The sequence below is a fragment of the Lates calcarifer genome, linkage group LG24, assembly GCF_001640805.2.
Source record: "Lates calcarifer isolate ASB-BC8 linkage group LG24, TLL_Latcal_v3, whole genome shotgun sequence".
Taxonomy (NCBI): domain Eukaryota; kingdom Metazoa; phylum Chordata; class Actinopteri; family Centropomidae; genus Lates; species Lates calcarifer.
This window is the reverse complement of record NC_066856.1, coordinates 18,789,247-18,804,611: the sequence shown is the minus strand read 5'-3', so window position 1 is coordinate 18,804,611 and position 15,365 is coordinate 18,789,247. Positions and strand designations below refer to the sequence as shown.

At 43.6% G+C, this 15,365-nt stretch overlaps 2 protein-coding genes across 3 annotated transcripts in view; both read left to right on the top strand.

Annotated features, from left to right (window-relative positions):
• Positions 1-9,871, top strand: part of LOC108885057 (disco-interacting protein 2 homolog C-like) — a 40,537-nt gene extending 30,666 nt beyond the window's left edge. The window contains 11 exon segments of the mRNA XM_018679234.2: positions 22-133; positions 460-569; positions 1,057-1,187; positions 1,842-2,010; positions 2,911-3,081; positions 3,417-3,478; positions 3,554-3,611; positions 5,716-5,790; positions 6,366-6,540; positions 6,636-6,759; positions 7,280-9,871. Coding sequence (XP_018534750.1) covers positions 22-133; positions 460-569; positions 1,057-1,187; positions 1,842-2,010; positions 2,911-3,081; positions 3,417-3,478; positions 3,554-3,611; positions 5,716-5,790; positions 6,366-6,540; positions 6,636-6,759; positions 7,280-7,532 — 1,440 coding nt within the window. The 3' untranslated portion in view covers positions 7,533-9,871.
• A 1,009-nt stretch (positions 9,872-10,880) lies between these two features.
• LOC108885058 (vasoactive intestinal polypeptide receptor 2) overlaps positions 10,881-15,365 on the top strand; it is a 28,002-nt gene continuing 23,517 nt past the window's right edge. Inside the window, exon 1 of one of the 2 annotated variants that reach the window (XM_018679235.2) lies at positions 10,881-11,547. In XM_018679235.2, the coding sequence (XP_018534751.1) occupies positions 11,491-11,547 (57 nt within the window). In that variant the 5' untranslated portion in view covers positions 10,881-11,490. Of the gene's footprint in view, positions 11,548-14,450; positions 14,575-15,365 lie in introns of those variants that run through there. The other variant, XM_018679236.2, reaches the window with a different exon arrangement.

The window sequence follows — 15,365 nt, the reverse complement described above, 5'->3', positions numbered from 1 at the left end:
TCCCTGCTCTCCTCTCTGCAGGTCAGCCACTCAGCCTGTGTGATGACCACGGCGGTCATCTGTAAGCTGCTGCGCTCCAAGGAGGCCACGGCCACCGTGGACATCAGGAACTGGCCTCCTGTTCTGGACACAGGTACTGCAGCCTCTCTAACACACACAAACCCCTCAACCTCTCAACAACCAGGCGTTTCATCAGGTCTCTGAAACCTGCAGAGTTTTAAACTGTGGCGTAAAAGGACGAGTGAAACGTGATCTTTAACGTGTAGCGAGATATATTCTGTGTCCGTGTCAGTGAGGAGTCAGCAGGACGTTTGAAATCTCTCTCCCTCCCTGCTACAGCACAAGTGTGAGTTCAGCTTGAGGTCAGTGTTTCTGAAGTGAATGTGACTGAGCAGACTGTCCTCTTGAGTGTAATAAAACAAAAGTGTGTGTGTGTGTGTGTGTGTGTGTGTGCTGCAGATGACCTGCCAAAGAAGAAGCCTCCAGCTCTCTATAAGCCCACCAACCCTGACGGCCTGGCCTATCTGGACTTCAGCGTGTCTACGACCGGCATGCTGGCCGGAGTTCAGGTCAGCTCAGCGTTTAATCCTCAACACCCCGTCGCCTGGACCCAGTCCCCCTCCTTATTTCATTTATCACGCTCTCACTCCGCAGGGAAATTCAGCCGTCAGGAAACATGATAAAAGAGCATCTGGGGCTCCTGTATGTAATAAACAGAGTCAGAGCTGCCTCCTCCCCCAGAGATACATGTTTACCGCTGTGTGGAGCAGAAATCTGAGCAGGTCTTGTTGTAGAAACAAGACCTTTCAGTGCTGATGCACAAACTGAAGAACGACACAGAGAACTCGTCTGTGTTGTCGTGGAAAAAAAAGAATTTACTTGTGTTTTTTCGTGAAGAAATTAGAGGAAATTAAGAGCTAACAAAACCAGCAACAACAATCTGAGCAGCTTCAATAACTCCTGTATTAACTGTGCGACTCTTCCATCCTGTTGTCTGTGTGTGTGTGTGTGTGTGTGTGTTGTTGTGTCTCTCTTCCCTTATTCCGACTTTTCCAGATGTCCCACAATGCCGTCGGAGCCTTCTGTCGGTCGGTGAAGCTGCAGTGTGAGCTGTACCCGTCCAGGGAGGTGGCCATCTGTCTGGATCCGTACTGCGGCCTCGGCTTCGTCCTCTGGTGTCTCTGCAGGTTCGGCGCAACCTTTAAAAGTGTCCCCACCTACTTACACCACTATTAGATGTGTTTTTAAAGAGGCAGTCCCCTGATTTAACTGCAGTAATCGTGGTTTAGGTGTCCACATACTTTTAGAAACTCCTAACTGGAAAGGCGCTCCTGTGTCGTTATTTTTTCTATCACAGAAGGTTCGGTCCACGTTACACTCGCTTCATGATTTACGTCTGAACGTTGTCTGCTCTCCTTTAATAACAAGAGCAGAGATTCACTGCAGTAATATTTATCTGCGACACTCTGCGTCTGAAGCTCCACCGTCCTTAAATCTTAAATCCTGGTTCCAGATCTCAGGTCTGGCTTCTTTTAAATTCTCCGGCTCATAAATTCTGAACTTGGCGAGGCCAGCTCCTGCTGCTGAACGTCCTGTAAATAAAACAGGCTGCAAATCACCTGCGGTATGAGTCTCTCTCAGACTGCCTGGTTATATAAAGGATAAATGTTCATTTTATTGCATGTAATTATTAAACAGGACCTCGGTAAGCAAACATCGCAGCCATAACCAGATCCTCTGATGCTACTGTGAGTGGGTGTAACCAGCTAATATGTCCTCCAGCTGTCATATATCGGTTTTATTTGTGTAGGAAGATTTTAAATCTGTTGTGTTGTCTGCAGCGTGTACTCGGGCCACCAGTCCATCCTGATCCCCCCGGTGGAGCTGGAGTCCAACCCGGCGCTGTGGCTGCTGGCCGTCAGCCAGCTGAGGGTGCGAGACACCTTCTGCTCCTACAGCGTCATGGAGCTCTGCACCAAAGGACTCGGCCTGCAGACAGAGGCGCTCAAGGTCAGCACGGCACCGACACGACCTTTTTCAAGCACAGGAAATCTTCCGGGAAGCCAGGAACATTTATTTTTACCTGCAAAAATAGAGAAATTCAACTAAAAATAAAACAAATCTGAAAGAAAGCTAAATGTTTTCCGTCGGGGGAGGACAGAAAAAACACAAAACTAGCAGCTCGTTATGTTACAGCTGCCACAAGGCAAGATGCAATCTGTCCACATACATCTGTCTTCTTTCCAAAGAAGATCTAGTCTTTAACATATCATGAACATCATGCAGCGCAGCAACAACCGTCTCGAAAAAATGAGCAGAAAACAGTTTCTAAAGACCCCTAAGAGCAGCCAAAGGCCAGTTAATCTCAGTGTTTCTGTCACTGTCCTCCCACCACGTCTCCGTTTTAGGACGTTTTCCCGCTGGTCTGTTCTCAAACTGCTCCCACTGAAATCTGGTTTCCTGTTAGGAGACGATGAATCTTTACCACAACTTGTCTTTTAGCGAGTGGTTCCTTTTCCCGACATGCAGCAGGTCAGGTGGACTCAACACTCGCCCTGTAGCAGTGGGATAAACCCGCAGACTAACTGACTTCACTCCTCCTCCTCTGCAGGAGGCGTCTGTAATAAACTCAGCCTGTTTGAGCCCGAGGCCACGTCTGAGTGCTGGACTTACAGATGCCTCTGATTGGTCACTGGTGGAAGCTGCAGAGTTAATTTTAGTGATTATCTGTCTTAAAGTCTCCATGGAGACTGAAAGCTGAGCGAAAAGCAGAAATGTTCTTTTTTATTTCTCGACACTGACACAACACACTCCACACACTCTTTGTGTGAGGAGCATAAAACACACACCGCTGTCCCTCAGACCTCCATGTGCTCAGATCTTTCCCCCCTCCTCCCGTCTGTCGTCCAGGCTCGGGGTCTTGATCTGTCCCGGGTGCGGGCCTGCGTGGTGGTGGCGGAGGAGAGGCCCAGGATGTCGCTCACACACTCCTTCTCCAAACTCTTCAAAGACCTCGGCCTTCACCCGCGCTCCGTCAGCACGGCCTTCGGCTGCAGGGTCAACCTGGCCATCTGCCTGCAGGTACAAACACACACACTGACCTTACACTCTGTACGACTACATCACCTGTGGCTCTGTTTTCAGCTTCAGTTTACATCATCCACGTGTCAAAAATCAGAAATAACCTGCAGCTTTTCTCCTCCTACTTATTCACTCAGTTCAAATCTAAACTTTGCCACTGAGTTTCCAGGTATTTCTGATTCTTTGTTTCATTTGGAAGTGTAGATTTATCCACGTCCTCTCTCTCTGCTGTCGCTGTCAAATAAAGATGGAAAACACCCCGAAAATAAACTTTAAAAAACACAAAAACACACCACTCACATGCTCACCTGTGTCTGTGCTGTGATTGGCTGCAGGGCACGTCAGGACCGGACCCCACTACTGTGTACGTGGACATGAGAGCGCTGCGCCATGACAGGTACCACAGTCCGCCCCGATGGTCTTTTTTTACTCTTTATTTTCCACACAGGATTAAAGCGTTTCTGTCTTTCAGGGTTCGGTTAGTGGAGAGAGGTTCTCCTCACAGTCTGCCGCTAATGGAGTCCGGCAAGGTGAGTGTGCTTTGGATGAAGATTTAGAAAGATATTATGGAGAAGTTAAAGCTCATATTTTAAATGCTGGCTGTGTTAACCTGACTTGAAACCATCAGTGGGAATCACTGACGCACAACACGCCCACACTGTGAGAGCCCATTCAGAGACACAAGATGAACCAAAATGGCTGTCGTGCAGCTGAATGACAGAGGACTCCAGAGCTATTCCTGCTCTGGGCTTCGTGCCCTCCCACATTTACTGAGTCAAAACAGACAGACAGACAGACAGACATGATGAGCTCTGAAGCAGTCTCCCTGTCTGTCTGTGGATCTGTGGACTTCCAGAGTTTAGACCTGACGTCTGCGTCAGACTTCCTTCCTTTCCGCTGCGAGGAATCGTGGGCCGAAAGGAAGATAAGATGCTGACGATGTTTCCTCTTAACACGACACATGTTCAGGTGTCCTGGTGAATCAGTGCTTTAGGATCCATACCATTTAGTTTCTGTTCATTGCTGTCGTCGTCCACGTTTGATCTTTTGATCTTCTGCTGCTCAGAAATGTAACTTACAGATTGTTTTCCTGCAGCCGTTTCATCAAGCAGAGAGTGTACGCCAGCATTAATTGAGGTCGCGATAGAGGAAAGATTTTTTGGGGCGATTAGACGCCAACGATATGAAGCAGCTCAGATGAAGACAGGAGATAGGACAGGATCCCCACAGAGTCTAGACACTGGTGGTGGAGGAGAGCCAGCAGATGGAGGGTGAAAACTTTCAGATTAGACTCTGGACTTGAGGAGGAGGACGTGCCAAAGAGTCTTCAGAGTTTTTGTAAATGACTGCAGTCGATATTTCAGTTTATTTCAGGATAAATTTCAGCTATGGCTGTGTGTAAAGAACAGCTGCTCTTTTTAGAGGGATGAAATGTTCCTCTGTCCTGTGTCCTCTTCCTCTCCTCTCTCCAGCCGCCTGATAAAATCAGGAAACGTCCTCTAAAAGCTTTTTAAAAATCGTCTCCTTGCAGCCGAGGAGACGAGTCATCCTTCACTAAATACCGACTCCTTCTGCTTCTCCTCAAATCTGCTGCTTTAATTCCAGGAGCAAATTGCTTTGTACTCATCTGATCGCTGAGCAGCACTTATTCCAGTTTCATTACAGATCTCTTAGCAACTAACTGAACTTCATCAGAGAGGTCAGCAGGAGCACAGACAGCACTGCATAACGTCTAAATATATAACAGCCTCAGAGAGAGAGAGCAGAAGAGAGGACATCTGCCGACATGAAACACAACGTCAGTCACGTATGTCTGTGAAGAAATAATCAGGTTCAGAAACCAGGAACATCACTATTTATCACCACCAGACTCCATTGACAAAAACAGTGATTTTACTCTGCATTTGCTGGAATATTCCTGCCTCCATCTGTTAGTGTGTCTGTGTTACTGTGTGGTACTTTTACTTCAGTAAAGTATCTGATTACTTCTTCCACCACTGGAAAGTCACACAGTAACACAGACACACTAACAGATGGAGGCAGTGGTATTCCAGCAGCTCCTGGTTAAATCCCTGTTTTTGTCAATGGAGTCTGGCAGCAATTAGAAAATAAGACCCAGGTTCAAAATCTTGTACTTTTTATTGTTCTAAATGTGTCTGAACATTATTTGATGTTCAATATTAACTCCTTAAACAAAGACAAAGATGGTGGGACAGTAACCTGAATGTTGCCTGAGAGGCAAAACCCAGGGCACATCCTGCTGCGAGTTAAATATGAACCTGTCGGATCTTTTCTTGGAGCCTGATGAGACGCTCGGCTCTTTTCTTCCCCCACGCTGACACACAAAGAGGAGGACGTCATATTTTTCAGAGCTGGTCATCGATCAGCCCGCTGTTTTATTTTGACTCACTGAAGGTGGGAGGAGGAGGAGGAGGAGGAGGAGGAGGAGGAGGAAGAAAAGCTTCTTTACCTGCCTCATTAAATAAGAGCTGACACCTGAATTTAAAGTGTGACCACGTGTTAAATGTAAACAGCTGCCTCTTGTTTCCCGAGTCACGCTCAAATCAGAGACTCAGAGTGAAGTGAAGCGGTAACCATGGCAACTGATTTCTTCTTCTTCTTTTTTTTTATCAGATCCTACCTGGAGTTCGAATCATTATCGCCAACCCAGAGACCAAAGGACCGCTGGGAGACTCGCACCTCGGAGAGGTCGACAGACACAAACTCTTTTCTCTTTTCTTTTCTTTTCTTTTCTGTTTTTCTCTTTATCTCGTTTCCTGTCTAAGTTTTTCTTTTCCATTCTCTCTTTCTGTGTCTTTTCTTCATCTTTCTTCTTTCCCCTTTGCCTCTTTCTCTATGTTCTTTTCTTTTTTTCTTTTTCTTTTTTCTCTCTGTCTTTGTTGTTTCTTGATCTAATTTCCTCTTTTACTTTCTTCATTTCCAAGTTTTTCTTTCTTTTCCATTTTCTGTCTCTTTCTTTATCTTTTCTGTATCTTTTATTCTATTTTCTTTATTATTATTATTTTCTTCCCTTTTTCTTCATTTCTTTTTAGTCTTTCTTTTATTTCCCTTGACCTTTTCCTCCTTCCCTTCTCTTTTCTTCTTCCCTCCTTCCTTCCTGCCTTCTTTCTCTGCTCTGGGTGTTTTTATTCTTCTAAATGTCGGTGTAGGAGGAACAGATGTAGTTTATATAACCTCTCCTCTGTCTGTCTCGGTGTAACTGATATACTCCGTTCGTCCGCAGCCTTAAACGTTTCTCTAACTCTGTCGTCTTCCTCCTGCAGATTTGGGTTCACAGCGCTCATAACGGCAGCGGTTACTACAGCGGTTACGGCGAGGAGGTCCTCCAGTCCGATCACTTCAACTCCAGACTCAGTTTTGGAGACACTCAGACCGTCTGGGCCAGGACGGGCTACCTGGGCTTCCTCCGCCGCACCGAGCTCACCGACGCCAACGGAGGTTGGTCTTTATAACCTCTCTCTCCCACGTGTCCTCACCTGCGTCCTCTCCGCCTTCTGCTCCAACAACAACAACTCTGCTTGTGTGTTTTTCAGAGAGACACGACGCTCTGTTCGTGGTGGGAGCTCTGGAGGAGGCCATGGAGCTGCGGGGGATGAGGTACCATCCCATTGACATCGAGACCTCCGTCATACGTGCGCACAAGAGCATCATGGAGTGGTAGGTCTGAATCCACGTAGACTTAGCACCAACTCTGCAGCTCTGTCACAATAAGTCAGGTATTTCTGAACCTGTGTTTGGCTGTAAATGACTGATGAGGATATATGTTAAACATCACTATATATCAGTACCAGACTCCATTGAGAAAAACAGGGATTTTACCTGGGAGCTGCTGGAATACCACTGCCTCCATCTGTTAGTGTGTCTGTGTTACTGTGTGACTTCCAGTGGTGGAAGAAGTAATCAGATACTTTACTGAAGTACAAGTACCACACAGTAACACAAACACACTAACAGATGGAGGCAGGAATATTCCAGCAGGTGCAAAGTAAAATCCCTGTTTTTGTGAATGGAGTCTGGTGGTGATATGAAGTGGTGTTTCTGGTTAGAAGTTGTCATAAAACAATCAGAGGGTTTAAAAATACCAGAGTTAGTGGTTGTGGAGTTTTGCTGCCCCCCAGTGTTCCCAGCAAAACAAACAATAGAATCCAGTTCAATGTGATTATTTTGTCTTCATCAGCGCCGTCTTCCCTTGGACCAACCTGCTGGTGGTGGTGGTGGAGCTGGAGGGCTCCGAGCAGGAGGCCCTGGACCTGGTTCCCATGGTGACCAAGGCGGTGCTGGAGGAGCACTACCTGATCGTGGGCGTGGTCGTGGTGACGGACATCGGCGTCATCCCCATCAACTCCCGCGGCGAGAAACAGCGCATGCACCTCCGCGACGGCTTCTTACAAGACCAGCTAGACCCCATCTACGTGGCCTACAACATGTAGCCTGAGTGTGTGTGTGTGTGTGTGTGTGTGTGTGTGTGTGTGTGTGTGTGTGTGTGTGTGTAGGAGAGAGAGAGAGAGAGCGAGCATGCGTCTGTATGCCGTGCATATCGCCGTTGTTGTTCATTTATTTCCCAAAATCCAGATGTACTGTATTTTTGAACCTGCATATGGTGTGGTCTTAAGTCGTCCGTTTTCTTTAAAGTCGTGTTGTGCCGGTTGATTGATTGATTGATTGATTGATTGCTCAGTGGTGGTGTGACCTTTTTTTACTTTATTTTATTTTATTTTTTCTCCACCCCCGCTCAATCTCGTGACCGTTACCAGGAGCTCGTCACTGTAGAAAGCCTTAGGGGAACACTGTGTACGGGGCGGCAGCTCCGGGTCGTTTTTCAGAGGTTTTAGGAGGTAAAAGTAGAGAGAGAGAAACACTAGAGGCTGTATCTGACGTCATGTTTCACTGGTCGACTCGAAAAATCCCAGATCTGTGGTATTATTTCAATTAGAACAGGGGCAGCCAGATTATTGTAAAAATATAAATATTGTACATAGACATAATAATCTATATGGAGAGGTACCTAAAACACGGTGAGGTGTAGTAGCCCCTATATGCAGCTCTCTCCACCCGCACCCTGTGTGTGTGTGTCTGCAGAGTGTGTGTCTCTGTCTGTGAGTGTGTGTTCATCTGTCCGTGTTCATGTGCGACAGGGACATTTTACCTAGTTTCAATGTGAATCTAACGCTGATTTCAAACAGATTTGAACCCTTCAGACGATCAGATGAGGAGATTTTTTTATAAGGGGACTGGAAACGCTCAGATCACATAAACAAGAAACAACTGGATGTGTGTTTTCAGTGTCCCAGTGTGCAGTAAAATCACACCTCAATGCAACTTTTCTAAAATCTGGTTCAGTTTTGAAACGCCGAAGAACAAAAACAGCCTTTTTCTTAGCATCACTCAGCTCTTTTTGACTTATTTAAAGGCAAAATCTGTTTTTAAAAAACTGCGTCAATAAGAGTTTGAGCTCGTCTTTCTGTAAACCTGTAAGAAAGGAGAGAAATTCAGTGTAATTCAGTCCCTGCAACATCCAAAGCATTTCACCAAGCAGAGTGCACTGTGTGTATATAAAAGACAGAGTATTATGAATATTTAAAGGGAAACAGAGTTGGAACTCGTCCTCAGTGAAGTGTCGCTGCAGATCAGAGACGCAGGTGACGTTTTAACGCAACGAGAGAAGCTGGTGAAGCTTCAGAGTCACTTTCAGAATCCAGATGCAAAGTTAACGGCAGCAACATCTGGATGTTGTCGGTACTAAAGGGATAAAAGTTTACAGAGAGAAGCTCCTCTTGTAGCAATAACGCCTGAAGAGGACGTTCTTCACTGCAGCGAGTCAGGTTCACTTCTTTATCTTAATATTAAACCACGTCATTTTAGACGAGAGGAAAAATCAGACCGACTGAAATCAAACACGAGAGGATTTGTAAATGTAAAAAGTCCTGATCCATTCGTTTCTACCAGAATCCTCAGTGAAGAGCGTCCTCTGGGCTTTGGTACAACAGCTACCAGCGTGTGTGCACTAACTGCAGAGTTTCCTCAGATACTGTGAGGATATATAAGATTTAAGATAAAGAACTATATTAAAAGATTTAAAGGAAATCAGTTTATGCCCACTGGGTGTAGTGAGTATCAGCACTGAACCTGTCAGACCGTCAGGTTAGAAAGAAAACTTTATTTAGAATAATCCATGCACAGTGCATCCTTTTGTTTACATCCCTGTGGATAAAGTTTCCTGTGGCTTCATCTCATCCTTCCTCGTTTTGTCTCATCGTCTTTTTTTTTTTTTTTTTAATCATCGTTTTTATCAGAAGAAGAAGAAAAAATCTTTATGCATATCAGAAGTTGCTTAGCGCTTTGTTCGGCTATCTTAGCAGTTTGGGTTCGTTGGTAGCAGCGTAGCGGTCATGTTTCAGTCCCTGTGTGTGTGAGAGAGTGTGTGAGAGTGTGTGTGTGTGTGTGAGAGAGAGAGAGAGAGAGAGGTGGAGGACGTTCGACAACAAGAAGGAAATCCCATCAGAAACCCAGAAGGACTCGACTGTGTGTGTTCAGGGCTGGATGGGAGAGAGACTGCACGGTGTGTGTGTGAGTGTGTGTTAGGTGTGTGTGTATCTGTGTGTGTGTGTGTATATTGTATGTAAATAGTGTTGATTTTGTACGGTACAAGTGTGTGTGACTTGTTTTGTACACATGATAAAAAGATTAAATGACACTTTTATAAGAGCCTGCTACTGGCTCACCGTCACACTATACAGTGCAATAAAGTGCTTTGATTGGCTAAAACTCAGACTAGTCCTCATTATTATTATTATTATTATTATTATTATTATTACATGACTGGTTTGTGCTGAACTTGTAATCGATGATTATCCAGACAAATCTGTTTTTATTTCCTGCAGGTTTAAAGGCTGAGTTTTATTTATTGTTTATACCACAATCTAAGGTTTTATTGCAGTAATTATTATTAGATGAAATATTCTTTCAATATATTTCAGTTTGAGCCGCAGAATCAATCAACACAAAAACAAACTTAACTGATGTTTCTTTCAGTCTTAGTTAAAATAGATGATAGTAAAAAGAGGAAATATAAAAATAAAACACAGGACAAACTGATTCTCAGCAGTTTAAAAACCTCAGACTCAGCTCTGTAAATGTGTTATTTTAATTTTATTTTCTTTCTCCATTGTCCCTCTTCTTTCATCCTCCCCAGTTTTCCCAGAGTCAGAGTGGATTTACTGACTCGATGACTGGCCTTCCTCCTCCTCCTCCTCCTCCTCTCTCTGCTCATATTAATTGTAAACAGACCGTGTACACAAATAAAAGCAAATATTTACAGAAATGCAGCTCCAACAGACGGACAGACAGACATCCGTCCAGCTGCTTCAAACACTGGATGTTAAAACTTTTCCTTCATCCTGTTCTCTCTGTTTCTAATTCTCCTTCCTGTGCAGTAAAAACATTCCTGACTGAATTTAACAAACTGAAGATTTAATATCTGTGGTTTTATTCAGACGCTAAAATTCAACTTTAGAGTCCCAGATACAAGCAGATAGCCTTGATGAAGTTTTAATGACAGTGTTTCTCACATGTGTTTGGATAATTATCTTTATATCTTTTTAAAAATGTTTTTATTTAACATTAAAACACAAAACTGGGTCAAGAAGCAACAAACTGAACTGCAAAGCTTCCAGAATGCAAAGTGTGGACAAACACAAGAAGTCAGTTGTGTTTCTTTTTGCATAAATGTAAAACTTTTATTCTTTATTTTTACATGATGAGGAGATAAAGTTCTTCCTCTGAGAGTTGATTTTTTTTCCAGGCAGCAGTTGTGATTTCAGCCACCAGAGGTCGCTGTTGACGTTTCGTCTCGACGCGCAGCGGGATCCCAGGAAGCTCCGTCTTCAGGTCCCAGTGGCGGGAGCGCGCATTAGTCCGGGGTGTCCTCCTGAGGGACACGTGCACCGGGGACGCGCTTGTTAGTGAAGAGGGAGTGAACCGGACCACCGCCTCACTGTGAGTCCCGGGAGTCAGATCCAGGACTTCGGATTGTTTCAGGTGTGACTTTCGTATTGGACTGTTTTCTCCGGCGCTTGGAAACATATTTAACTGGAGCCTGTGTTTCTGGAAACACATTTAATCCGCTGGTTGGGAACCACGGAGAGGTCTGATCCACGGAGACGCTGCTGTGAATAAACCCGTGCGTAAAGCTGCTGACCAGCGCGCCAAAAGAAACCGGACTTTACGCATTTTTACGCACAAAAAAACCCCCCAGAAACTTGACAAACAGGCTGCAGCTCAGTCGCACTTTTCACCACACGTGTTTCCTGTGTGAGGACGATGACAGTCCCATTAAAGTGCGAGCTGCTCCTCAGGTGGGTTTAACCCTGCTCTGGATGAGATGTGACCATGTCCTTTACGCACCGGCTCGTTCTGCTGCTGCTCGGCTTCAGCTCCATCCACACGGTCAGTCCTGCACCCAGCATCAAAACCAGGGCTTTATTTTGTTGAACTGCTCTGTATTCTCTCAAATTCAGAGATAAAAGAATGTGCTGTACGTTTTTAATGCTTTGACTTTAAACATTCCTTCAGTGTTACTGAGCAGACTTCTCTCCTGTGGCACTGAAGGATTCATTTTAAATGAGTTTACAGGCACCAAATCCTACTTTATTTACTTTAATTTTAGCAAATATTCCTCCTGGGAAATTCTATTTCTGCCTTTTTCTTCAGGATTTCCTTTTTTTGTCCTGGTGATGGATGGTTTAATAATCACATTTCATTGTTCACAGTCTGAGCTCGCACACTGCTGCTGTCAGAGTTATTGATTTCACACTGATTGGACTGTAAACATCTGCATCTTCTCATTTATAAACACCAGAGATAAACTTGGATGGATCTGTGCTGCAGCTTCATCTGCTGCCGACTCTTCCTCATCGTTCATCTGCGTGGAAACATCAAATATAGATTCACTTTTCTTGCTGCTGCTGCTGGTAAATTTTTAATATTCAGGACTGTAGGCTCGGCTCTATATTTAGACCCGGCAGCCTGGACCATCAGCTCATTTAGACAAGTCATTATCGTCTTTTTAAAACCAGGACTGTTCCTCAGTGGGTTTGGATTTAACATCCAGACAACTCAAGTGGATGTTTCACTCAGACCTCACCTCAGTAGATGCAGCGCAGGTGACGTCAGCGCCACAGAAATGCACTTTAGTGAGAGAAAAGTGACTCAGTTAAGAGGAAAAGTTCCTGATGTGACTTCACAGCAGTTCACATCCCAGACTGATAACATCCTATATTATTATCAGCTGTAGTTTGACCCTAAGTCTTTATTTATTTTTGATTTATCACTGAAACGTTTGAGTATGAGCTGGAAAATCTGCATGTTTTTCAGCTGATAAGATCATTTTAGGCCTGTTTTCTTAGAAATATGCAGATATTTTCTCAGTGTGTCAGCTCTCTCTCTGTGTGTGTGTGTGTGTGTGTTACAATAGATGTCAAACCTGAGTGTGTATGTACAGTACTTAAACTAAAGGTTAATGACTTCTGCTTCCTCTATTGATATGACCGCAGAGCAGAGTCCTGCTGCTCTCTGTGTGAAGCTGCAGAAACACGACAGGAGCTTCACTTTTATTTCCTCTCAGGAGGGTCTTGGATGACCAGGGTGAAAACATGGAGCGAAACTAAGTTGAATAGGAAGGATTTATAGACCGAAAAATAAACAAACAAGAGTTAACTGATGCTTTATTTCACCTTAATTCAACATTTTTATTCATAGCTTCTCTCGTCATTGTTAATGATTGATAAAACATTATGTGTTTGGGGGGGGTTCGTGGACTTTTTGAGGCGGGGGACATGTAAGAAGTTAGCGAGCCGCTGTCGTACTCTAAGTGTGATGATTCAGACCAAGCTGTGATAAAACCGATTTAATCCCATGTTGGTTTTTTGGACGTTTCACAGCTTCAACCAACTGTTGAAACCTCAGCATGAAAATCCTGCAGGGTGACGTCAGTAAACCTCACTCATGTTGACAAAACCAGACGATTAGAGACACCACAGAGAGAGAGAGAGAGGAAAACCTGATGTTAAAGAGTCACTGCCAGTTAACACACTAACTTTTAGTTTGAAACTGTCGTCGTATGGAGACTGAATTTGATTTAAGCTGCTCAGTCTTTATGAGTTATAAATTATGGCTTTCAGCATGAATCTGTTTCTCAATTAACTTTTCCTCATTATATCAATACAAGAAACCTAATCCAGTTTGCATTATGTTTCCTGAACATATTTGTTTTTGTAAATTAGTTTTATATGAAAGTAATTTCTTCATGTCTCAGTAAGAACTGATGTGGTGATTTGCAGGTGAAAAGACGTCACTGAAAACTGGACTTATTTATTTAGGAAGTGAAATCTAGTTTGCATGTGACATAATGATAAAGTTCAAACCATTAAAATCTCAGCTTCAGAATCACTGTGATGGTTCAGTGACTTGTAACAGGGAGAATGGAGCCTCTGTCATTTGAGCTCCTGTTGTTGCTCTGTGTAACTTTGGTTTTTCAGGTTTGATCTCCCTCTAACTGAGTGATAGTCAGCGGTTTAAACTGCTGGAATCAGGCCCAGGAAGTTCAGGAGTAAAGCTGAACTGTAGATCAGTTAAAAAGACATAGAAGTCATTAAAAACCAGCGTTCATCTCTGATATCCAGCCAGGAAACTGTGAAAATATCCAGATTTCTAAATGGAGTTTGGTGCGTCTGTTACAGTCACAGCACTTCCTGATCCAGAAGCAGGGGATCATGGGTAATACACAACGTTTGGTCGACCGATGTAACGTCTGCCAGGGCCAGCAGGGCCTAAACACTGTCACAATCACTGAATTATATTTTTATATATGTTTTTCCATCAATACTATACGTTTTAAATTGTTCCTAATAGTCTACTCTCTTTATCTCGTAGCTTTCCTCTTTGTTACACTGCTTCCAATACAGTCTGTTAATGTTAGAGCTTTTATCCAATCAGATTTCAGCACCGTGTTGCCAAGGTAACAGAAAGCTGCCTAAAGGCCTCAGAAACAACTGTTCAAAACCCGGTAATTTAAAATAAATGGCGACGAACCTGTTGCCGCGCGAATCCTTTAACCAATCAGATTTCGAGTTGGCAAGATCAGGTGACATTAACAACCGTGACGTCGGCATTTTCGTGTCATTTGATTGGATGGTCAGAGAGCTAGCAAACCGCGGCTATAGCTAATAGCGCAAGCTAAAACATGTCTGTATAGGTTTAATAGTTGTTTTTTCAACCCACAATGGCTTAAGGAGGAGGGAGAGTTCGGTAACTCTGTTGTAGAGGTTATCTGTGCGTCTCAGTTCCAACAATAAGTCCTTTTCTTTCGCTGTGGAGGCTAATGCTGAAAGTGAATCTGCGTAGTCGCACAAGGCTAAAAATGTCCGCTCGACAGAAGCAGGGTTTTACTTTGTCTACGAATAACCAGCAGTTTCGGTGAGTAAAATGCATTTTACTTATAATTTATTGTCATTTTATTAGCTAATGTTAACTGCTGGAGATGATATGTGTGTTTAGAGACCTTTTGAACTGTGTCAATTGGGTTTTTATAGCATTGGTTTAGTAATTTAGTAATTTACTCTGGCTACATTACATATTAGAGTGTGTGTGAGTGTTATACCGCCTTTCTGTGTATTATTGATGGTTTATAGCCGTGACATCATAATGACGGTATTAACAGGTGGGTAATTCAGGTAGGAGACCAGTGAAGGTGTGTGTGTCCAGGTGTGAAATGCACGGCCCACTACTTCAACCAACAGTCAGAAATAATAATAATAATAATTAAAAAAAACCCCACCAGTTTACTCTCACATAAAACAAAAGCAATGCATCAAATCCTCATATTTGATAAACTGGAACCAGCAAATATTTAGCAGTTTTGCTCGAAAGCAATGATTGAAACGATTATTCAATTATTAAAGTAATGGGTAATGAATTTTCCGTTGTTGTACCTTTAAAAACACACATTTTTACAATCCTGTTTAATCCAGTTTTAACCTAAACATCTTTTGACCTCCAAACCACAAAACCAGTGTTTACGGGGCATGTTTGAATCATGTTTGAGGTGTAACAGCTGCAGATTTCTCCTCATCACAGCTGCTTTTTTCTGTGTCACTGGTGTCGTCACAAAGGAAAAATGTAAAGTATGTTTAAAACAGTGATATTTGAAGCTGAAATTCCTGTTCCTGAGTGTGGATTTGTGGATAAATGGGCCGGGATTTAAGATG